The sequence below is a fragment of the Toxotes jaculatrix genome, chromosome 3 (assembly GCF_017976425.1).
Source record: "Toxotes jaculatrix isolate fToxJac2 chromosome 3, fToxJac2.pri, whole genome shotgun sequence".
Lineage (NCBI taxonomy): Eukaryota > Metazoa > Chordata > Actinopteri > Toxotidae > Toxotes > Toxotes jaculatrix.
In genome coordinates, this window is record NC_054396.1 from 27,759,215 (window position 1) to 27,785,025 (window position 25,811).

General features: G+C 40.7%; 1 protein-coding gene across 4 annotated transcripts in view; it reads left to right on the forward strand.

Moving 5' to 3' along the window:
* Positions 1–25,811, forward strand: part of rims4 (regulating synaptic membrane exocytosis 4) — a 34,778-nt gene that overhangs the window by 5,860 nt on the left and 3,107 nt on the right. The window contains exons 2-6 of one of the 4 annotated variants that reach the window (XM_041034438.1): positions 391–398; positions 14,664–14,797; positions 20,866–20,978; positions 22,006–22,107; positions 24,069–24,208. In XM_041034438.1, the coding sequence (XP_040890372.1) occupies positions 391–398; positions 14,664–14,797; positions 20,866–20,978; positions 22,006–22,107; positions 24,069–24,208 (497 nt within the window). Of the gene's footprint in view, positions 1–390; positions 399–12,022; positions 12,031–14,652; positions 14,798–20,865; positions 20,979–22,005; positions 22,108–24,068; positions 24,209–25,811 lie in introns of all 4 variants that reach the window. The other 3 variants (XM_041034439.1, XM_041034440.1, XM_041034437.1) reach the window with 3 other exon arrangements.

A 25,811-nucleotide genomic window follows, 5' to 3' on the forward strand; every position in this document is an offset into this window, starting at 1 on the left:
AATCCAATGTTTCCCTTCAAAGACACTGAGACTCTTTACTTTGTAGTTAAAAAGGTTATGAATGAGAGTGTCAGCTAAATATGTGAGTGAAGTACGAGCACACATCAGATACTAAGGCATCAGAATAGCAGCTGAGGTAATGAGATGTCACTTACTGTGGGAGGAACTGGAACATTAGTCTTCAGCGAATCAGAGGATGGAAAGAGAGTGAAGGGAATGGGGAAAGCAAATGCAGAGAAAGAGACGGGAGGACAGAGGGACAAATGTTAAGCAGAGTAGGGACTGATGGATGGTGGAACAGTGGTGGAGGGACTAAAGAAAGAAAGGAGGGTGAAGAAAAGGATGAGAGGGAAATGGAAAGAAGCAGACAGGAATAGATATGAAGAGAAGAAAGTGGCGTCAGTCACACATCAACCAGGGGTCACATGCGGAGAGGGGGAGATGGAGGGATAGGAAGGAAGGAGAGAAGAGTGATAGAGGTGAAAGAACATCGGAGTGAGGGAGGAAGGAAGCGAGCATTGGAAGATTAAAATGGCTCAGCAGGTCTCTGTTTCCCTTGTTCCCCTTACATTTTAATCTTTCTTCCTTCCTCTTACATCTTTTTCCTTCCTTAAGTCCTTTCCTCCCTCCTGCCCTTCTCTTCATTCTATCATCACTCTATCTCCCCATTTTTAATTCCTGCTGTCAAATCACATGAAGGCCAAGCACAAAAAAAAAGACACATAAGAAATAGGTTCCCAAGTCGAAGTAAATCTTATACCGCTGTACAGCAGTCCTTTTTTTTAATGAAAGATTTTTAATGAAAAAACTGCAGTGAAAAGATTTCTATCCACAGGAACGCTGTGAATACGGCTACAATAATGTCTGGCGTGAAAAAATGAGGCGGAAAGATGCATGGAGCTGATGTCAAAGACATGACCTATAGAGGAGAAAGAGAGGAGGAGAAAGAGGGGAGAACGAGAGGAGGAGAGCGGTCTCTGGTGTGCCGCTGAGCTGGAGAGACGACCCAGAAAAGTCAGGAGTAAAAAATGGACTGCCAGGAAAGGAGGTCTATTCTATAGGGAGGAGGTGCAGAGGAGGTGAAGGCTGTAGGTGTTCATTTGTTATACTGAGCGGCATGGCAGCAGGGAAGGTGTTGTTGGGCTTGTTGTAGTCTAATGCGGGAACGACGACTGTGGTTGTTTTAACACAGTGTTTCTCACTGCGAGGTGCCGAAGCTGCACCAGGCAGCAGTGCCCATCAGCTGCACCACATGGCAGCGAGACGTCTGATAAATTAGAATTTCATTACCAAGACATAATAATGTAACATGACGTCAAGCAGGTCTGCGGGTCTTTACAGTAAAAAGCACTTAAGGTCTGTGAGAGGACAAAGATCTAACGATAGCCAGGCCTGCGCTGGCATGAGCGTGGCTCGGTGCTGTGTAAGAGACAGTTTGGATCTGGGCTGATATTTTTCATGTTTTTCATTCAAGCGTCTGCTTGAGCAGATAAATTCAGGTTCAGTTCGGGGATTCAGGGAACTCCCAGTCTTGACTATGGGGATTTTCTGCAATAGAGTAGCAACACTGCTATTCACAAGTTGCCTTTTACACTGGCTATTAACTCACCTACTGCTGTTAAAACAACTAATGTCCTTTTAAATACCCGTTCACGTCTGAAACTGTTGGGTTAGTGTGATGAAACTGCATGAACCCCTGAGAAGACATGGAAATTGAAATGGAGGTAGACACTAAAGAAGAAAGGATTCGAGGAAAAAAAAATTTAAAAACGGAGTAAAGAGTAAAAATGTAAAGAGTTAATGGAGGAAAATGAAGAAGAAAAAGAAAGGAAGCATAGTTCTGAATGATGCACGTCCATCAGGCCCGACTGTCCTGACAGGCTGCTGCATTGTAACAGACTGAGAGCAGGAAGTCAAGTTGTCATGTGGGCTTCAAGTGGAGACAAAGCCAGATGAGATGAGCGCCTGCGAGCTGCGCGAAGCCTCTTCAAACATACCGTTACATAATGAATGAGAGTGTGATTTCATTCTTAATGCCACAGCCGGTTAACAGCCGTGCTTTGTGTCATGATGATAGGAAATCACCGGGAGGCAATTTGAATGTGTTGATCTGACGAGCTTTGACAGCCACTTCCCATTGTCTCTGATGACAGGTTAAATTGTCCCTTTCTGCTCAGGCAGCTTGTAAATTGCTCTGATATGAGCGTCTGTTAGGAGTGAAATAGAAATATTACTTAAGAGGAGGGAAAAAGGGACTTTAAAAGACCCATGGCCGCCTTTTTTCTTCCATCTTTCTTTCACTTTGATCTGTTACTTTCCTCTTCACCTGCTGATTCTTTTAGTATCTCCCCCTGATTTTCATCTTCTCATGCTCCTGTTTATTTTCCTCTCTATTCCTTTTCCATTTCCCCTCTCTTTCCTCTCATCTTATTTTCCTTTTCTCTTCTTTTCCTGCCTCCTCTTCAGTCTTCACCTCATCGCCTCTAATTTTCTGCCCTCTCACCTCCTCCTTGTCACTGTTTCTCACTTCTTTCTCCTCCCTCTGTGACCTGCCTCTTCACCTCACCAGGCATGTGCTCTGGGTTACACTTCTCTTTATTTCTGTGCTGTCACAATTTTCAAAACTTTTTTGGCAGTTTGGCATCCATCCATCCATACATTGCCTATACCGCTCATCCTTGTTGGAGAGGGGCTGCAGCCAATCCCAGCTGACATTGAGAGATGGGATACACCCTGGACAGATCGCCAGTCTATCACAGGGCTGACATATAGAGACAAACAACCGTTCACACTTAGATTCACACCTACAGGCAATCTAGAGTCACCAATTAACCTAACCTGCATGTCTCTGGACTGTGGGAGGAAGCTGGAGCACCCAGAGAAAACCCACGCAGGCACAGGGAGAACAGGCACACTCCTCACAGAATACTGAATACCAAAAAACATAGCCTGCAACAGGTTTGGAAAATATTCACTATCAACTACAATATATAACTGTTTTTTTTTCTACTACATCTGCTCCTGCAAACCGAAAGAGCAAATCTCTCTCAAAACCTTAAAGAAGAAGTTTTAGCAAATACGCTTACTGGCTTTCTATGAAAGGGACCGACGTAAGTGTGGCATCTTAACCAAGCATCAAAGATAATACTGACTGTCTCACAACCGCACTTTTCCTCCACCTCTTGGTTCATGCTGTTAAACCAGACACAGTAAATACAGACATCTCTCAAATGAAATGTCTGTGCAGGATCAACTATTTCATGGCAGAGCCATAAGCAGTAAAACCACTCATGTTCCTCTCTTTGGTGTCATGTTGATAATTAAGTTGGAAAAACAGAAAATCTTAAGGAAATTAACTTGATATGATATAATCAGGTTTTACTAATGAATCTGAGTGTGATACTGTTATGATCTGCTTACGTTTCACATGTGACACCTTTTGTTAAACCTCAGGTTACCAGATGTTTCGCCGCTCTCTCCTTAATGCAGTGTTGCTAAACAAATGAATGTAAATATTCCCATTAGATCTAATTTAATCTTCTGTGTAATTTTGTGATTATCGTGTAAAAGAAGTGCATTAGCGCTTGCAGCGGAGTTACAGCATCTTCTAATGACAGCTGCACGCTGCAAGTAACATTTCCCTGAGCTCCAGCGCTTTAATTAAATGAACGGGAGGACATACAGAATGGCTGTAAAGGTGTCTTTATGAAGAGGCATAAAGTTGTACTGACTGAACTGGGGGCCCAGCAGTAAAAAAAAAAAAAAAAGCACTTTCCTCCATATGCAACACTTTATAGCTGTCTGCAGCCTCATCCAGTCATTATTTGGCAAGAAGCTGTTTGTTGCTGTTTCTCTGAGCTCAGTGTTGATATCAAACCGTCGGGTATTGTCTGCTCTCTGCATTTTATCACTGAAGAGATTTATTTTCATATATTTTTATGAGGAAGTTGTTTTTTGACATTTATTTACTAATATACACAATTCATCAAGAATTCTTGTTTGCAAACTTGAGATGACTGTAAAGGTTACGTCTACGTCGACGACACAAATATCATATTATACTTTCTGTATAACTGTAGTGAAACACTATGCTATATTCAGTGAAACTCCCTTTGAGTAATAATTCCCATGTGTGAACCTCATACCTGTTAATAAAGAATTTCTGACTCAGATGACTGGTATTAACATTGAGGTCCAACTGTGGGGGCCAACTTTTCAAATAGGGTTGGACCATTTTAGAGAAACTCTTTCAGCGGAGCACACAGCGACTTGTCAAGGACGGCGAATGAACAGCAAAAGCAATTTTGTCATCTGATACAATAAAACGTTTAAACCATAACAGCTGTTAGGCCGTCAGAGTGTATAAAGTGCTCAGAGGGAGGTTAGAGAAGGTGGCTCGACTAAATAAACTTAGAAAAGAACTTCAGTCATGGGGTATCGCTTGGAAAAAAAAAAAAAGTTGAATGTGCTTTTTAAGGTCAAGACTAAGTTTGTTTGAGTAACATTCTGTCAGTGTCAGTGTGAAACCATTTCATTGCAGTCCTTACTTGGCTTCAGGAGCTCCTTTGGAGCCCTATTCTAATTTCATCACGTCTTTGTTATAGTTGAGTCTTTAGAGTAGCCTTTTCATTTCCGAAAGTCCTTGCTCAGGCATTTTCCTCATTTTAAAAAGTCCTTGCTGGAGCCTCTTCTTCCATTCTGGCCCTGCAGTCTCAATACAGACCTTGGCGGGAACAAATCACGGCAGTGCCAGTTATGATAGAGGATAGAGGACTCCGCCGCGTGTGTGTGTGTGTGTTCATCGTGAGCATCTCTGGTTGAGATTTTAGCTAAATGCTGATGTAACCTCTGCAACCTCTTTGTTATAAACCACTTATTTAAGACCGCAAGTGATGGAGGAACACCGTTTATTTTATGGGTTTTCCTCTGTCTTACAATGAAGATAAGTGCTCGTGTTGTAATTCTCTGGAAAACAGTTTATCGGTTTGCTGTATTTATTGCTTCAGCGACACAATACTTAGAGATGTTTGGAGGAGCAGAAATATTTCATCTTTCTTTTTTCACTCTCTTTTATTACCACACTTAAGTGATGCTGTCAGCCCCTCATTTTATGCCTTTCCATCTTTATCTCTTCTTTCTCTCTGTTGTTCCTTTCGCTCTGTCTCGTTCTTTTTAATTCTGTCTTTTGTGCCTTGACAGCTTTTTTTTTTTCTGATGCCCCTCCCTTTCTTATTCTTTCTCTCTGTCTGTCTCTATTTGTGTCTCCGTCAGTGTATAACTGACCCTTTTGTCAAATGAAACAAAGTTTGTTCCAGAAACACAGATAAACTACATTTCGTATAAAACCTCGATCTCAGCGTGTATTTAAATCAAAGCAATAAGAAGCATCAGTTTGTATGGAAATGATATGCACTGGAGATATTAAAGCCTGTGCAAGTAACCAGTGTATAAATATCTTGACGTCAGCGTCCTCAGATCCTCCCTGCTGCCACCACACTGAACAGATCCCCGAAGAGGCTTCAGGGATGGAAAGAGATGGCGGACTGAGACTGAGCTAATGTTCTCACAGCATTACAAATGAATGGCTGGCTCACAAGCTGTGGTTACATTTGGATTTTAACCCTTTTAGTGTTTCACTGTTTAGCATTTAGCCTAATGCAGAGCGACTTAAAGTGGATTAAAAGTAGAGTAAAATTAAGTAATCTATTACCTTTATTGATCTCTGTTGGTGATCAGCAGGAATATGAACAGTGTAGGTAAAACTAGTGTCATCCTTTCTAAGTCTCTGGCATTTATTTAAATTCTGAAAACATACAGAGTGCATTGTTGGTTGGTTAACCACTTTGGTCCAACCTGAAATATCTCTGTGTTCTACTGGAGGGTTCAAATTCGGATAGAGATATCCATGATTCCCAGATAATGTATTCTAACAACTTTGGTAATTCCCTGAATTTTTCTTTAGCACTGAATTCACAACAAGAACAGGATAAACTGCCAGGAAATCTAGCACAAACGTTCATGTTGTCCCTCATGGGTGGGCTGAGATATAACTCTGGTGTCCCCTTAACTTCATAATCATTTTCGAGTGCTACCATCACATCATATCACTTTTCAGTGACAGAGCTAATCTGTCTCTTTTTTTTTACTTTGAGTAGCATGCTAACATGCTAACACAAAGTTGGTGAACATGGGAAAAATTATACCTGCTACACAAACTGCAACAGGTCAACCCCAGTGCAACAGGTTAAAAAGCCATTACAAACCAATGATGAATGAAGATTTTTATGACAGAAATGTCTGATCAATACAAAGGTTTAACCAGAGTATTGACGGCTGCAGGCCCAATCAATAACTCTCTCACAGGTCACAGGGACACTCCATTTACCCTGAGCCGAGACAATGGAAAACATCCGCTCCAATTACACCCATGTAAACAGCTCTGAATCAATTCAATTCAACCAGATGAACCTAGATTTTTTTTTTTTTTTTTTTAATGAACATTCAAAGTGTCATTTAATTGTCATTAACTCCTTCGTGCTAAGGATAAAAACTTTACAGTAGAGTTACTTCAATAAAAGGCTTGAAATGACCATATACAACCCACAATCTTTAACAGCACATTAGCGGACTAATGTCTAATATCAGCATTAAGTTGAATGACACTCTGTTAAACTCTCTGAGCCATCATTCACAAACTGAAACACTTACAAATGCTTTTTTCGAATTAAAATCTGAATTAGACTTTTATCCATTTCAGCATCAAGCATAAACCAGCTTCTAAACTTCAACCTTTTCCTGTGTCCATACGTTTTTACGTGTCCTTGAGCGAGTTATTTAAATCCTGACTTCTCTCTGGCGACCATGTATGACTTGGACTGTATAGGTAGCAAAACCTTTCATACGGAGAAAGGTTAAAAAATGCTTATCTATCAAAAAAGCAATTAACTCAGACACTGTCTTCAGCAACGTTTGTGGTGCCAAGAGGTTTAAAAAAGCAGCTTCTTGTTCATCCCTAGTCTTAGGCATCACTCGTCATCAACTGTAGCACCTCCACGGGAAAGTCATTTTTCAAATAAATGCAACTTTTTCAGTGCCTCCCAGGATCCTCTTTCTCCTCTATCGCACTCTGACAAGCACCATATGCCAGATTCTCTCTCTTTTTATAATGAATGGGCTGATGGTGACAGAGCAATTTCACTCACTGGATATTGCGGTACATCTATTTTATTTTATTTAACCACTTATTCATCCATGGAGGTTTGGCTGTGCAGCATCGCTTGGCCCTTTACCAGGACCGCGTTGCTTCATTTTCACTCAGGAACAGGACGGAGAAAAGGTTTTAACCAGTGATGATGCAGATGGATGAATGACTGCTTGGAGATCTAACAGATAACTAACTTTCAAAACATGTTTGTAGAACTAATATAAAGAATCAGGGAAGATGCAACCAGGTCTTTTGCAGTGGCTATGATGTGTATAGTAATATTTAGGAAGATGAACTTTTAGAATATGTTCATCACACCTACATCTTCTACCAAAGACTGGGTGTGTGAAATTAGGCCAAGCTAAAACATATCATCATGTTTTATCTTTTTCTTGTTTTTTTTTTACCAATGCCACCCAGAGGAGGAGTACCACAACTGTATCATTAGCTTTTGTGACAAACTCGGTGTGGGGTTACGGCACGGTGGGTGGGAGGTGGGTGCAGGGATACGTCACAAGCTCTCAGCGCGGCATGGGAGTCAAACAGAGCCTCAGATGTGTGTGAAGTTGAGAGTTTTGAAACTTTATAAAGGGTTTCAAAAGAAAAGGCATTGTGAGGAGACACTGAGGCTGCTACGGCTGATGCTGCCATTCACTGTAGAGAGTGCGGCACTGACACCAACTGACAGCTGTTTGTTTCCCACCAGGACTGTGTGAACAAGGAGATTCAACCAGTGACACTGTCCTAATAACTAATAATTCAAAGACATGCATCACATGACCTATGCTGGCTGGGTATTTATTTTATACCAACTGAACAATACTAACAGTCCAAACACACAAATTGTAATAATATCTGATAAATGTGATTTATGTACAGAGATAGTTAGAATGAGAGACCCCTGTGAACAACCTAACCACAGTACACAGGGGAAAGTCAGAGTATTTCAAACCCTTCAGTTCTACTCTGCAGTCAGAACTCACCCCTTTGTGGGTAATTAGCTTACATAGCTCAGTCGATACATAGCTTGTCAGACTCAGCTCAGAGTGTTTTGGTGTGTGGACTGCAACCGAAAACAAACTGAGTCAACCTCTTATTATAGCTTTTTATCTTACTGTTCATTTACACTTGAAGGATCTGCACAACACAAACTGTAACAGCTGTTTATTCAGTCTACATTTTCAGATATTTAACTTTTGCAAAATGCAAATCTGGAGGACACGGCTGCTTCATCCCGTGTTTCTCCAGAGCTCTTCGTACGTGCTTTGAGTCATTTACTAGGCCACAAGGTATGACCTACCTTGCCACAGTCTCCCTGTCTGTCAGTCAGTGTGTTGGCCAGAGAAGTTGGCTGAATGGGGAGCAGCTATTTTTGTATTCGTTCTGCTTTCATTAATGTTTCTCTGCTGGGAGACAACCTAATGAGTCCTGGCTCTCTGATTGCTACATCACAACTTTTGTGCGTCACATCAGACACTTTTTGTGCTACATCACAGTGGGCGCTCCACATCACATGCTGTGAACTACATTCACCAGGCTATTTTAGAGAGGAGTGGGATTTTGCTTTTATTCTTTTCTAGAGGTACCTGTGCAGTGCACGCAGGAAAGCAGGCTGGAAGAGATGCACTTTGCTCATATTGTTCAAGTGTTTAAAAAAAACAGAAAAAACTGAACCAAATACAGAATATATGATATTTATTTCACACATAACAATTATGACAATAGATGATTATTGGCATACAAATAATGCTGTCAGTCAATTATATAACACAGAGGAATTAGATTTCTTAGGCCAATTTACGAACATGTCTTGACCATGACTTGGACCAAATTACTTCTAGAAAACATGACTTAGGCAAAAAATAACACTCCATTTGTGTGCGACCTGCAATAAGGTACTTCTATGTTATTAGTACCCTATGTTTCCTGGCAAGCTCAGACCTTATAAAATTGTCCAAGTCACTCACACTGTGACTTGGGCAAAATAAAACGGCCTATCTCACACTTGACACAGGTCATTATACTACAGGTGTAGGACCGCATGATCTGTTCAGCCAGCAATATGGAGAGCTGATTTATGCAAAAAACAAAAAAAACAAAACATTTTTCTCAAAAAATGACATAGGTCATTATTTTAAGAAGGTGACTATTTAGACATGTATGAGATTTAAGATTATTATAATAATGATCATGAAATTATTTCTCTCAGATGTCTGATGATGGATTGACCTTTATAAGACACTGAGGTGAATAAGCGACATGGGTGGAGTGAAAGACAGGTGAGAAATCAGGTCATCGGAGTGGATGAAAACACACTGTCCAACTCCTGTGACTTCAGACACATTGAGCCACCAGATTTCATATGACTGGACTGGACTTAACATCTGGAAACAAATAAACACCAACAGATGGCCATAGAGGGAAAAAGTGGCCCGGCTTGACTTTCCAAGCAGATGCTGGCTGGCTAACATCTGTCTCCTTATGTCCGTAAAAGTGTGTTTTTCAGGGTCATTACCTGTAGCTGGTCTGGCTTGCTCACAGTGAAAGCAACACAATGACTTATGTCAGCACAATAATTTGAAAGATGAGTGGATTAAAAAGAGTTTTTTTATTTAAAGATCTGAGAAGCATTTTTGACCACATACATTTAATTCACGTTTGCATAAATAATTGAAGTTCTTGAGTTATAAACAAAACATCATTTTATTTATTAACTTAGGCCTGTTTTACTCCTGTGTTTAGACATGATGCTTTAAAAGACATTAATTATTCATAATATTGTGTATTTGATTGTTCTGTGAGGTTGGTTCTTGTATTGAATGATTACAGTTTGAGAGTGATAAACTCTCATTTGGCAGTTAGAGTTTTTAAAGTGGGATGACAGTGTTGTTCAGACCATTAATCCTGAGTAGGAGGGAGAAGAGGATGAGACAAAATATTGTGATGTGAGGAAAAAGACAGAGAAAAAAATCATCAGTCAGAGAGAGCAGAGACACCAAGAAAAAAAGAGAGAGAGAGAGAAAAGTGAGGAAGTACAGCAGCTGCATTGTGAACAGGTGTGTAACTCCTGATCATCCAATCAGACAATGCCTGAAACTTCTAACTTCTTCTAGTTAGCCTGAATTTTCATGCAAGGGCTGAATGCAGGCAGCGGGGCAGTTGTAGGTTTCAGCAGTGAGGATCACTTCCGCGTTCAAAAAGCTGCAGTTCCTCGGTTGCCGCTGGGGGCTGGCTCCAGAAGTGAGCAATTCTCTATTGACCCCCATGTTAAAATAGCCAACTTTACAGGCTTAAAAAACATATTTACAGCCTGGTACATTTTTTGTTTCTGGTCTCTATTGATAGTTTCCACCTCCGTGAACACTGTGGGGGGTGATTTTTTGCACCACAACCGTTTTAGTGTTATTTAGGCTTAAAATTCTTACATAAATTAGGGCGTGGTTACGTTGAGTGACAGCTCCATAGACAGGCACTGGCAGTTAGCTCTTTGCTAAAGCATCGGCTGGGCTAGGCGGCTACATCCAGAGGCCTCCAGCTACCTCCAGAGGTTGACAGGGGCTGCAGTGTCCGTGTTTGTTTGCCAGTGTTCGGATAGGTTTTTGTGACATATAGGGCTTGTTGTAGTGTAGACTGTACTAACCGACCGTCGAAGGAGTCTGTGTTGCAGTTTTTTCGGTAAGTAAATTTCTCACTATTTTACGTGGATGTTTGCACTAATTAGCATGTATTAGCATATTTTGCCGCTGGCTTACGGCGTCTGCCGATTTATGGTCGCTGCTGATACAGATAGAGGACCGGAGCAGCTAATGTTAGGAACGCTGTTGCAGTGTGTTCTCAGAGTCCGTTTACTGCGGGAATACTAGGCTACAATTTTATTTCGTCTCATTTTTCTGTTTAAAAGGTCCGACATTGCATGGACAGAGCAGCTCCGTCAGTAAGCGGCTGCTGTTGTTTGTGTGCTGCTGTAAGTGGATAGTGGATGGAGGCAGTGGTGAAAGCCGGTAAATATTAAATATTGCTCCGAGCTAAGTGGCCGGGTTCTCGGCCGGCTAACACCGGCTGACCCGTAGAGTAACCGCCTCTCCGCCAAAAATGGAAAATACGCTCCCACTAAAATCCAAGATGGCGCAGCTCAAATGCCCATGGTTTGGTCACAAAACCGACTCCCCGAAACCAATGGGTGACGTCACGGGTGCTACGTCCATGTCTTATACAGTCTATGAATGCCGGTCACTGATTCTTTCTGAATTGTGGTTTGCACCAACTACGAGTGCAGTCTAACATCGGTATCTGACATCACAAAACATAAACTGCTGCAACAGTTATGCTTACAGAGTTTCTTAGGTGTGTCCCAAAATGTGCAGTTAAGTTTTCTGACGTTTTTTGGGACTTACCATCCGGCAGAGCATCTAAAACCAGCCGCTGACTACAGCTTATAGCACTGAAACAGAAAGAGATGCAGACAGACAAAGCGCCATAAGTCTAGTGTTATGCTGAAAGTGCTGGAGACGATCAGAAATGTCGTAAATAAGAAAAACTGCCAACTTCTAAATTTTAATCTTTTATCTTGATTGCCTGGCAAGATTGCCTTTCACTCTGCTACAGATAAAACATGTTGAATTGGATTGAATTGAACTGAGATAATATCCCATCAGTGCCATGAAAGGGTCGCCGTGAAGCAGAGTGGTTGATGTGTCTCCAGCCATTATCCACCTGCTGCATTAGTTATGTAACTCTACTCTGCCTCAATACACCACCGGTGACAAGAGACGACAGGAGGTTACACACACACACACACACACACACACACACACACAGAAGGTTATGTAGAAAATAACATGGCTCTGTGTTGAAAGGCTCAGTGCATCCCCACTGCGGGCCCAGGTTTGGCCTCGGTCTCGGTAATAACCGTCTCAATGTCCATGGCAACTGTTTATGTGTCACTGCTGTGTCCTAAATCACTCCCCTGTTCACTCATTCATTTCTCCCTATATAAAGAGATAAACACTGTGGAGCATTGCATCATGGTTATTGTTATTAGAAAGGACCCTATATGACATAGACACTACTTTTTTGTTCCACTGTTGGAAAGCACTATATAGTGCATAAAGTACACACTCAGAATTAGGACAAAAAAAACCAAAAAAAACAACAACACATGGACACAAAAAATTGTAGCTATAAAAGTCAGTGGCCTTCTTAACAAAATACGTTTGTGTATTTCAGTGGATTTTGGTTTTCTGGTCATTGACAAGCTTCTACAGAAAAATGTAATGTTTCATGACAAGTCTGTGACTTCAGTGTCTTTGAATGTTTTGATTTGATGCTGGTAAAGAGAAGCATGCCTTGTTTCTGTCCTTACTACAATAGTGCATATTTGGCTGCAGGGACTGAGGCTAAAGCAGATTTGGTTGCTCGTAAATCCAGATGCACGGCAAGATTAGGATTAGGAAGTTTATTCTACAACTCCAAAGGTCTTTATGTAGCTGTTCAGGTTACTCACCAGGTCACACGAGCATTAAAAGTGCATTCTGACCCAAATTTTGTTGCTTGTAATCTTTAGAACTCTGGAGTTTTAAGCTCATGTTACTCTAGACCTCACTGTAAATCGCTGTGAATGACAGCGTCAGGTAAATGCTTGAAATGAAAAATGGAATTGCAAAAATCGCAAAATGCATGTTGTTACGGCCTTTACCATTTGCATCGAATGTATTTGCATATTAATATGTGGTCCAGAGCCTCTGCTCTGTTCAGAGAGCACCACCAATAGAAGTGATCCATCCTGCTGGTGAAGTTCTTAGGTGTGTAGCATGTAATTGCACCTTTGTTTTACATCCTTCCCCCCCCATCACTGTATTTTCTTTCTGCCACTGCTGTTAATTATTTTGTTTGCATTTTCACTTTTGATGGAAATCTCAGAAATCTGTGAGAGTTCTGAGGAGCCAGAGCCACTGAGGGAAAAGAGGAAATGAAAACCACAAGCAGAGATAGAGGAATCAGGCTGAGGGGAAGCTGGATCACCAAAAAATAAATAAATAAATAAAAAGTACATACAGACATACACATCACAGACTCCTGGACAGCACTGAGCATCAGACTGAAGAAGACTGAAGGGGGATTTTTCCCCCCTTTGTAACACCTATATATTTGTAGTTCTCAAACTAACAGAGAATAATTTCCTGCACTGACGAAATTATTGTTATCTTGACCTTTGCACTGGGTTGGACCGGCAGCAGTGGTGATGAATGACAGTGCCGCTCTGGACTAACACGGGAGATAACTGATCACATGGAACCAGTCAGGGAGCAGAAGCAGTAACCCAGATCTGCCAACGTCCCGTCCCACATGAACACGATAGAAATAGCACCATTCTAGGTCGCCCTTTAATAACTGCAGAACTAACTTCACAGCACTGTGTGTATGCATATATATATGTGTGTGTGTGTGTGTGGGGGGGGGGGTATGTGTGTGCTAGGCTTCCTAAAGCCTTTTTCTTTCCATTAACATGATTGAAACTGTCTGTGGAGAAAGAGACTGAGTGACATAGTCTGGACTGGACCGGAAAATGGATCAGAAAATGTGTTTTCTTTGATTCATTTTTATCTTTGATCCACTTATTTGATAAATTTTGACAAATATTTAGTCAGAAAAGTCTCAATAAAACACACTGAGCATAAAAATAGTGTCTCGAATGGTCTCAGTTCTATTTCTATTTCAGTGTGTGTGTCTTTGTGTGTGTGTTCCTGTGTGTGTCCTTACTATTAAAGGAAAACAACTTTCCTGTCCTGTCCTAAAAACAAGGTCAAAGACCTCCTGTTAGAGCACTTCATTATAAACTCAGCCTCCATCAACACGCGCACACCTACACACACACACACACACACACATACAGACACACACACATACAGACACACACACATACAGGACACCTTGCAGCGAGAGATAGGTCCCATAAAGTGCGCCGTGCATCGATCTTGTGGTCTATTTTGCAACAAGATATATGTCTTTGCTCTGAGGAGGAATCGAGTGCTTTTGTCCTTGGCCTTGTTAAAGTGATTTCTCATCACGGTGGTCGTCCTTCGTCTGACACTGATGAGGTCACAGCGGGAAAAACACATAAACAGCTACAGCCGAACGGTTCACACACGGAAATGTGGAGATCCTGAAGAAAATGTTTTAGTATTTTACCAGAAGTTTTGCTGAATTAAAGTCTGATAAAAGTGTAAAAAATAGATGAAACTGGATCCGATTGTAAAAAAAATGTTACAAGCAAACACTCACCATATTAACAGTTTGTTTTCAGTTTAATGCAAGAGATCCACAGTACTACAACCATCAACAGTATTTTGCTTCCCCTTTAAACTTTCGTCATATTCTCTGACCCTTTTGAGGACAGTGTCTTGTATAGCAGCTGAATGTAAGATGTGTTTGTGCTTGTCTCCCTACAGTGGACACGGAGGGCAGGAAGTTGAAGGGAGGCATCCAGAGAAGCACAGAGACAGGCCTGGCTGTAGAGATGCCCAGTCGGACCGTCCGCCAGGCCAGCCACGAGTCCATAGAGGACAGCATGAACAGCTACGGCTCCGAGGGCAAGTGAGTGACAAGTCCTGCTGCGGTTCATCAACACAGACACCACTTTGATTCCAGCTAAATCTGGTTCCGACATATTCTGCCACACAATCCTGAACACTAATATTGGGTAAACATATAGAAATGTCTATGTTTTCAGTCCAGTCTCTTTTTCGTGTAGCTTTCTGAAACCAGGAATTTTTTTCTTGACATTGTGATATTGATCAGTTTTTATAGTTTTCTCATGAACTCGAACAAAAAGGATTGAATCATATTTATTTGGGCTGCTGTATGTCCTGTGATTGCTCTCTAGTTTGAACTGGACAAACTCTTTTCGATTACTTGTGTTGTTTTTTTTTCAGCCTGTTGAGAAGCATGGTTGTCGCTCCAGTCAGTCACTTTCTCTGCCTCTTTCTTTTCAGTGTATTTCAATGATTTAAGGACAAATTCCCATGAAATCTGGGGAACATCAACCTTTGTAACACATCTAAAATATCTGACTTTAGACCATTTGTGTTTTCAGCCATAACAATGAAATTATCACAGACAGTGACTTGCTTTAAAAATCCTAAGACAGAGGACAAAGGAATCAGTTTATCTGAGAATGAAAGCGACTGCAGCGATGTCTTTGGGTGTAATGGCAGTCTGCAGAACTGTTCAACACTGGTGGAGGTTTTACTCTCTGAAAAGCTTTTTTTTTTTTTTTTTTTTTTTTGCTTCCATCTCATTCTCATAGCAGGAGACGTAAAACTGCCTCCTGCTCGTGTGTTTCTATCATCCGTCCCCCAGAAACCGTCAGCAGGGGTTTTGATGATGTTACACAGAGAGAGAGTGTACGGCAAAGCCCGGTGGAAAAGTGCCGATGACATCAGCGATACTAGTGTAGTACTACCGAACATGCACACACACAAACACGCACGGCCACATGCAGATCAGTGCCAACCTGGCTACCAGCTTGAATTCCTGCGGTTACATAACAAGACAAGGCAGACAGACAGACAGACAGACAGACTGACGGAGGGAGTGATGGGGGCTGGGAGGTTTCAAAGACAAACAGAGAAGGGAGGAAAACAAGAAGAGGTAGAAACTGAAAGAGGATGATTGCATCATTGAATGTTTTTGCATGAATATTAATGTTCCATTTATATCTGGAATATGCAGATATTCTGTTTATGAGCTGCTGCGTGGAAACGTGGCTTAGCTTGTATTCCCCCCAAAAATATGACAGTCCTAACTGATTTATTCTAACTGGTTTATTCTAAAGTGGAAACATGATATTGTGGATAATGCTGGTCAAGCAGCACAGGTGTCGGAGTCCAGCTGTATGGAAAAATAAGGTTATGGTTGTTTGATATGAATCCCAGATCCAAATGGAGGCCTTAATCAGCATTTTCCGAATATTAATTTACATGTAAACAAACTCGGAGAAATAATGAGGGAGCATCAGAGAGACAGATACAAAGAGATGGAGAGAGGAAAAAAAAAAAAAAGCACCAGGATCTGTCTTTTCACACTGAGTCTGTTCGGTTCAAATGATTCCAGCACTGTACTGTTTCCTCCTCTTACTCTTTGTCCAAGTGGGCTAAACTAACGACACAACACAAACCAGTCACATTATGTGTTCTCTCAACAGACTTCAGAGACCAGTTGTTACTGTTACTTTGCTTAAGTGTTCAAGAAGTGCAAGAATTTAAAAACCTGCCCATGACAAGAAGCCTTCCACATTAACCATAGAACGGCAGTTGCATTATTTCTCTGCAAATTCAAGCTCAGTAAATTTCCTATGAACTTAAATAAGATAATGCATGGAGGAAAACTATGTTAAAATAGTTTTTCTTATCAGGGAGGTGTCCCGACCACAGATTTGATCAAAGCAGTTTGTCTTGGCTTAATTTTAAAGAAGAAAATATTGTTAAATTATAACCACGTAATATTTCTGTGTTGGATCTTAATCTGTCTTGTTATCTGTTTTTATGACAGAGGTGGTTAAAATCTGTGTATGCTTCAAGCTACAAGCATCACTACACGGCGGGAAACTGCAGCTGAATCATCATCAGCAAACTGACGCTCATCTTCCTGTCCGTCTGTGTTTCTGTGTTTCCGTCAGCTGCTTGGCTCAGTGTGCCGATTGAAAAGCTCTGTGCCTGCGTATGCACGGTCATGAATAAGCACTTTGTTAGCTAACACCATCCAATCACACTTATGAGCTTATTGATTTATGGCTGGAGCAATTCAGAGCCCAGTCAGTAGCAAGTTTATGTGTGTGTGTATACGTGCACACACATTTGTTTTGTTTTTTTTTACACATTTGCCTCTGTTTTAAAGAAGGTTTTCTTACTTTGAACTGAACACAGTCAGTAAAATAAGGAATAAACTCATAAATAAGACAGCCACGTTACCACAGAGGTGAAATGAGATGAGTGCAGGACCGGTGTATATATATCCTGCTGGTTTCAGGTGTGGTTGATGAGAGGATTGCCGACAGGTGTGCAGCAGATCTGGCGGGAAGCAGAAATTAGGTCGGCCACACCCAGGCCAACACACACACACACAGTTAAGGTATGACACAGGACATGTTTACTTTATTTTGCTTAACCCAAACAATATTCCATCTTAAGCCTCAACCAAAGTGGTTTTGCAGCTCAGACCACATGCAGGACGTGAAGCCAGGTCTCTGGAGTCAAAGTTCTGCTCCCCCCTGGACATTTATTTGCCAAACATTAATGATCATGAGCAGTTTTGCCTTTCTGAGCTTCAGTGCGTCGAGAAATAACCATAAACAGTGAATAATGTAGGATCTTGAATGTGTCCTCTGTCGTCACCAGTTTACATTGAACATCATATTTCTGTGAAACAGCAGCGTAATCCCCAGATGTGCTTCACACACACCAACAGTATAATCTAAAGCTCGGGATTTTATCACCCAGTAATACCCACGCGGCTAATGTTGGTTGTCTTACTGCATGTCAGCTGTTTGCATACACACAGACGTACGCACACAATCATATACACACTCATACACGTACACAAAGGTTTTTATCGCATTAGAATTTCTCTGAATCTAATATGTTGATTTACTAATTGCATATATTTTAATTTACTAATGCAGCACATACTGTCCATGCATTCAGTGCGCACATGCACAGAGGAATGCAAACCTACAATCCACAAAAATGGAAATATGTAATCTGACAGAAAGACGTATGAACAAACAAAAATGGAAAACAGAACAAGATCCAGATGAGACATCATCAGTATGAATGAATATTATATATTTAAAAATGACCAGTGATAATTTAATGTTATGCTGCATAAATTATGAGATTTTTCTGAGTTTGTTTTGTAAATTATTTTGTAATGACTGCCGAGCTCATTCTGAGGGTAATATTAAATGTCAGCCTGTGTGACTTTGGCTTTTTCTCCTTCATTTAATATTGAAGACAATGCTGTTGAGTAATTTAGGTTGTAGTCGCAGTGGAAGAACTGTTTAAAAAATAATTTATCTGTCTCTTTAAATGTGCAGCTAAAGAACTAATCAGAGCAGTGAAGAACAAAAATTGCTCGTCAGTGAGCTCTTTAGCTGGGAAACTCTAGCTGGCTACAAACATGCTAGTGCTTGCTGGTACCAACAGCATCCAGAGTTTGACTGCTAACTTTCCAAAGGGTTAACGCACTGTATTCAAGAGCTGTATTTGCTATACTTAAGAGCCATGTCTTGTTTGTAGAACAGTTTTTATGAAAGAAGAGCAGGTTTTACAACTGCGAGTCACCCCAAGCAACAGACAGTATTTAAGTTGATTAGCCGAGTGGACTCCAGAGCCACCATCCATTAATTTGGACATAAAGTATTGGCATTGGTTGTAGATTGGTGGTCAGGAAGAACTTTTTTTCTGGTCCAGCTCCACACTGACCTCTCTCTCTCTCTCTCTCTCTCTCTCTCTCTCTCTCTCTCTCTCTCTCTCTCTCTCTCTCTCTCTCTCTCTCTCTCTCTGTTTCCTCTCTTTGTGGCAGTCACCCAGCACAGTTCAGTTTCAGAAAATGCAGAGAAGAAGAATCAGAACTAAATTTGCAATGATAGAAACAGTTGGCAACTTCATTACCACCTTCTGTAGCGGCTTCTTTTATGTGGCAATCACCTCCACCTGTTCACTGCTTCTTCTCTTTTAAGGTAGCAGCTCTCATACACCTGAGGCAGCACAAATCAAATCCAAGAGCCAGTAGCTTCAGTTGTAAACTGTGTTTGTGTTGACACACACAGGGTTACATAAAATGGTGTGAGATAGCTGTGATAGTTTCTTAAATTTCTGACTTTCCAGCTGGTTTGAATACACATCTTTCATGGCAGACATTTAAAACACAGGTGTAACTAATTGCATTAATGACGCCTCCAATCCACACACCTGAATGTAATGATCCCGTCATTAATTACATCTGTGTTTTCCTACCATGATAAATAAAACTGTCTGCAGTTCAAAAGCTCTATTGATCAATGCTACAATTCATGTTGTATATTTAAGCTGAGTTGATTTCTTCATGAAACTGTCCAATTTACTAGCAAACCCACTGATTGTGGAAATCCTTTACAGTGAATTGGCTTCATTCTGAAATTTTGCTGTTAAAAATGCTGCTGTGACTGGATGCCGGCATTTCAGTGTAAGCTGAAAAGTTTTGAGGATTTTCTTGCCAATTGAAACTAACTTTAATATGCTTTTGATGTTTTCTGATTGATGAAAGACTGATTGATGGTCTTTTGTTTTCCCACTAGAAAAGCTTGTGTGTAAAGTGAATTGTTAATGTTCAAGTTGTCAACAGTTCACTTCAGTTTAGTGTTTCTTCAAACTCCTTCCTTTTTTAGAATCTACACTGGTGATAAATGTTGGTAAATTAGGATAAACTACATCCATAAAATACAAATTTTAATGTGCCCAGGATATTAGAGGTGCAGTAACACACTCACAGTACCTTGTAGCCTAATTTTTATTCATCTCTTACGGGACACCGAGTTTGTAGGCCACACTTTTAGTTTGTCTTGTCAGTACCTGCAGTCCTCAGCTCATGCTGAGCATAAAGATTTTTTTTTCTACTTCTAATAGTAACATATCAGCATTCATCAAACAAACAAATTTTACCAATATTACCAATAATAATACTTGCATACTTTTATACAATTTAAAATTTCAAATGCGGGACTTAAAATTGAGCAAGTTCAAATTATTGTTTTGCTATTTTTACTTGCAGACTCTGCAGACGTGCACAGGTGGTTATTCTGGCTGAATATACTTCTGCTCATTTTAGAAATGGGTAAAGGTATGAAGGAAATTTGCTGTGGTCCTTCTCAGCAGGTCCAAAGAAGCTACCAGCAGAGACAGAGAGGTATCAGTCAATCAGTCTGCACACTGAGAAGAGGTTTAATTAGCCAAAGCAAGTGGAAACACCTGTGTGTGTGTGGACCATGGCTGCAGGAGCATAGCAGCAGAGAGCTGTTTACACCTGCTTTCACTGGTTAACAAACTGGCCTCTGTGCATAAACAGTTGTGGGGTTAAAACCCACATGCATCTTAAGTCTAGCCCCTTAATCACTTAGCCATCCTGGTTCAGATACACGATGCGCATCACAGATTGAAGCTATATGCTAACATCAGAACATATTTGGTTGGATTTGTCCTTTAACTGTTGTCTATGGAACACACACACACGCACTGCGTGTGGTATACCTGGCAGTCTGCCACCAAAGCACTCTGAGCTGATTCCTTTGCATACACATACAAACCCACACAAAATAAGGACATAGGGGGGTCAAACATTAAAGCCAACAGTCTGAGTTCACTTTCAGGGAGCCAATCTGAATTGTGAGAGTTCAACAAAGTTGAAACAGGAGCTTCTAGTTATCAGTTCATTTCTTTTTTTTTTTCTAATTTTACTATCTCCTGTTTCTTCCTGAGTGTTTTTGACTTGACTGTTTCTCCTCTCCTGCACTCTGTCATCATCTTCCAGTCTCTGACTCACTTTCTCTATCTAATTGAGGTACAATGAGATTTGCCTGGTCATGTTTAACCACCTCTCTTTGTCTGCCTCTTTCATTCTCTCTGCAGTCTGAACTACAGTGGCATGTGCCTGGCATCTGATGCCCAGTTCAGCGACTTCCTGGACGGGATGGGACCCGCCCAGTTTGTCGGGCGGCAAACGTTGGCGACCACATCCATGGGTGAGAGAGGACGCGCTGTACTTCTTTCTCTTTTTATCTTCAGCTGTTTCAACTATAATCAGTCACTAAAGAAGCTATGTAAAAGTTCTTCTACAGTCAATGCATCGTATGTCTGTAAATCTAAAACCTTGAATTATTCCTCCCTTTCTTACTTATTACTAAGCTGAGAAGTAAATTATTAAGATTTGAGGGTCAAAACTAGCAGCTATACTCAGTGTAAAATGCCCCTGAAAAAGGCGGCAAGAAAATCTTCCCATGAAAAATGGTCTGAAAATTGAAAAGAAAAAAATGCTTATTTCCTCATAAAACTGAACCAAATGACTGCTGAAATCATTTCACACTGGCAAAAAAAAAAAAAGTGCCTCATAAATCGGAGCTGTGTCCTACTGCAGAGCTTTTCTCGTCGTCCTTCTTCTTTTCTCCATTTCCAGGCTACATATACTGGATATATTGTACGCAGCCTTTCCTCCTCAGCAGTGATCTACTGTAAGTGGGTCAGTTTCCTCGCTGGCAGTCAGGCAGTGTCCTTGGCCCGACAACAGTGACACGGACTGGACCAGCTCCACTCCAAACCTGCTGTCCAGTCCAACATTATATAATGTCAGAAAACCCAGAATAACTTGGCCGTCATCTGCGCGCTGTCACTTTCAGAGGAATGCGTTTGTCATTCTGGGGGCATTTAGCTGAAACTGGTATCCAGAACTGATTTTCAGTGACTGGAATGAGAAAAAGTTTCATTTCTCGGATCATGAAAGGTTCTGTTAAACACCTAATGCACAGATTCTGATTGCAGTAGAGGGAGGAAGACACACTGTGCATCTCCTGATGACGTATGGCTTACATGTTAGCAAACAGTTTCCTGCTTATGCATCCAGCAGGCACAGAGCCGCATTCATTTAGTCGGGTTTAGCAAACAGTTGATGTGAGACTGAATCATACAGTGAAGGGGCAGTTAAATCAAAACACTGAGCACTGAACTTTGGGTTGACACACATATTTACCTGCTCCTTTGCTCTCATCCATCCAGGTGATGTAGAGATCGGTCTGATGGAGAGGAACGGAGGTCTGGAGGTGGAGGTCGTCCAGGCCAGAGGACTCACTATGAAACCGGGTTCAAAGGGACCTCCAGGTCAGTCTGTGCCCCCCTGGTCCATGGACTGAACGATCAAACAAATCAAAGCTATGTCACGTTACCTCAGAAACATCATATATTCAGGGTTAAAACATAAAATTTGAATTCGGTGTCTTTCATTAAAAAGGCTGTTTGGCTGCTGTATATTAAACAATATCTTAGAGCATGGAGGTTCCCACAGCACATGAATGCATCACAAGCCAGAAAATAGAACCAGCTCCACATCCTGCAGTAGACATATTCAACCCAGTGGGTCATGTTTTCTAAGACCGCAGATATGCTCCGTGAACATCTGAAAGATGCATGAGAGAAGAAGGGATTTTTTTTTTATGTTCTGTTAAATAAGTAACAGCTACACTTGCTTCTACTAATGCTGTAGTGAAACTTGCAGTGTGTTGCTCTGACTTCAAATGTTGGTCCATATCTGCAGCTGGTATTGTAAAACCTGCAATATATCAGAATTTCAGACTGCTCACCCAGTGTGGACTAAACGTAGAAGGAATTACAGTGTTTGCTCATTGATCAACAGATTAAATGAACAATCATCATTCAAACGCGGAACAGAGTCAGAAAATCAAACAGTTTTACTCAGTGCGTTTCAGCTCTGCTTCATCTTCATTACATCAGAGATAAATCAAGAACAACAGTGTGCTTAGTGAGATGCGTTTAGGCTCCTGATTTGCTGTTAAGTGTGTATGAAACACAACAATAAATCAGCCTACAAATAAATCTATCAAGCACACAATCAGCAAGTGAATTAATAAGGAGTCCGTGTGTGTTAGTATTATTGGTGAAGTGAGCGGGTCATAGGAAACAGAAACAGGACTGACATGAAGTCAACATGACTCTGCTGCTGTTTGTGTTTTACTGTATTTTACAGCAGGTTGGATTGTGTAACAACAAACTAATAATTCTGATTGTAGTTCTCCTCTGCGGTTGCATAATATTAAACCAGCCATTGATCCTAATTGCATAAGAACAACAGCGTCAGCAAAACAGGGAAAAAAAAACAATATCTGGGAAAAACTATGAGGGAGAGATAAAAGAGAAGACAATAAACAGAGCAAAGCAAAAACAAAAGACAGAGGAGAGAAACGAGTAGAGAGCAATTTAATGTGAATGAAAGACAAAAACACGTGAGTGAAAAGAGAGAGAAAGAGATGAAAGGAAAGTCATGCATAGTGGGAAGACAAAGGAGAACCTTGCTCCAGATTTCAGTGTGTGAGGGTCCAATCTTTAATCTTCTCATCTAACATGCAGGACAAAAAGCTTTGGAATGTGTGTGTGTGTGTGTGTGTGTGTGTGTCTCAGTCAGTTAAAGTCAAAAGCTCTGGACTGTTTTGGTTTGTCTTGGTTTGGCTCTGATCTAAATTTCATTCCAGGATGTATGAAAAATCAGGACTAGAGGACATTATAAATAATAGTAATATAATATAAATAGTAATCTTTATTTTTCTCCCGGAAATTGCATTTAAATACAAATATACACAACTTTTTTAAATGAATGAAGTTCTTCGTTCATCAATGGCAGCAGAGTCACAAGGACTCCATCTATAGTCCTGTCTGTAGACAACAAAAGCTTTGGCTCAGGTTAGTTAGACAGCGTTAGATCATGGTTTTGGTTAAATGTACGTTGTGTCTGATGTCAGTGCAAAGGTTCTCTGTATTAAACCAAAGGAAGAGCTTTCCTGAACGAGTCTAAACAGAACCATAAATAAGTCTAATGATGCTGGAGTTATGACGAATGGATGTTGTGCTGCAAGATCAGATATTTGGACGGAAAAGAAACATGTTGCCTGTGAACATTTTACTGATACATTCAATGTCAATGTATTTGTGACTTGACAAATACGTAAATTAACAACATGTCCTCATTAAGTTAATAGGACAAAAAAAAAGAACTTTGAAGGGGTCAACACTGAGTTCAGGTTTAACTTTTCTGTCTGCTGTCCTCCCAGCGGCCTACATCAAAGTTTACCTCCTGGAGAACGGCATCTGTGTGGCCAAGAAGAAGACCAAGTCAGTGAGGAAGAGTCTGGATCCTCTCTACAACCAGGTCCTGGTCTTCTCTGAAAGCCCACAGGGGAAAGTGGTGCAGGTGAGATAAGTCGTCATAGGCCACTGATTCAACTTACAAAATGAAACAGACATTGAACTTGTTTTCAGCTTTCAGACAGGGGTAGTTTCATAATATTTACTTTGAAAGTGACCAAGAGAAGGATAAGATAGCAAATATGTTATAAAAGATAGAAAAATAAAAGGAAACCAGCTCACAGCGTCAAAGCTTACATGCTGATATTTAGCTGGATGGTCACCATAAAATACCTAAAGGGATCGTGTGGATTAATGAACGTCACTGATTCAGAGAGCGCTATGACCGTCTTTTCCTGACTTTGCGGGCAAAAATTGAGGCGGTGCAGAGGAGACACAGCAGAGGAAGCTGGAAAGCAGAGCACTAACATTTACAGTGAGAATCCGACCTGAGGGGCCTGCAGGCCTTTTCAGCTGGTTTTTGTTCTTTCATTAGTTTGAGCTCCAGCTGCTTTCAGGATCAAAAATGTCACAAAAGACGAACTGAGAGAAACTTATTATTACAGCTCTCTCACCTCTTTCTTTCCTTCCTTCCTCTGCCTATTTCGTATTCTTTACCCGTCATGCTTGGCTTTATTTTCCCTTCCTTCTCCTTTCTTTCCTTTAATGTTTCTGTTTTTCTCGGCTTTTCTGCAACTTCATTCTACTTTCATCTCTTGTCCTGGATCAGTATTTAATAATTTCATCTATTTAATCATTGTCTTGTTTTAAATGTTCTTTCTTTTTTCTTTAAACTTGTGTTTTATATATCACGATTCCCTTCATTCATACTGTTTTTCTTTTAGCTGTAATTCAGTCACGCCTCATTTTGCCATTGTAAAGGTGACATGACACATACGACCAACATGTGTTTTAACCTGATAGTTGTCAGATTTCCTCAGTAATCAGCAGTGGAGAGGCCTGTAGCTCTGCCTCGGGCTGCTCTGCTGATCCTTTCACTGTGTAATTAGCCACTAAACGCCTCCCTCTTAATTATCTGCTGTCTGTGTCGCTGTCCTCTGAGTTTCATCAAACTCATTCACACTGGATAATGAAAATCGCTGAAATCAGCAGCGCTTTTCAATTTGTCACTTCCTGATTTAGCAAAGCGGAGCGCTGCTAAAGCCTACACTGAAAATTCATTCGAAATCCTTCTTTAGCTGACTCTGTTTTTTTTTCCGCCTGTACAAAACATCACATGAGAAAAACAACTTTGTGTCCAAAGCATGTTATTTTAGACACATATTCATTAAATGTCAAGAGTTTTTGTTTTTTTTTTTTATTTCTGACCTCATGTAAGAGTTTGTTTTTAAAGAGAAGGTTTTAGGTTGTACAGTGGAACATGTCCTTTTCCCAAATGTCAACGTTCTTTCAACATTAAATACAGTTAGTGTTAGCGTTTTACAATAACCTCAGAAATTAAAGCAGAAACAAAGCATTATAATTTCAGTTAATACTCCTCGTGTCCAAACAGAGCTTTATTTATCCATAGACAAAATAATGAGAACTCTTAGTCACACTCAAGGAAATATGAAGCAGAAAAGTCTACTAAGAAAGCACAGGCAAACTTTGACAAAGATCACAAGCTGAAACCAGTCAACAGACACGTAAAATATTTATCCTGATCCTGA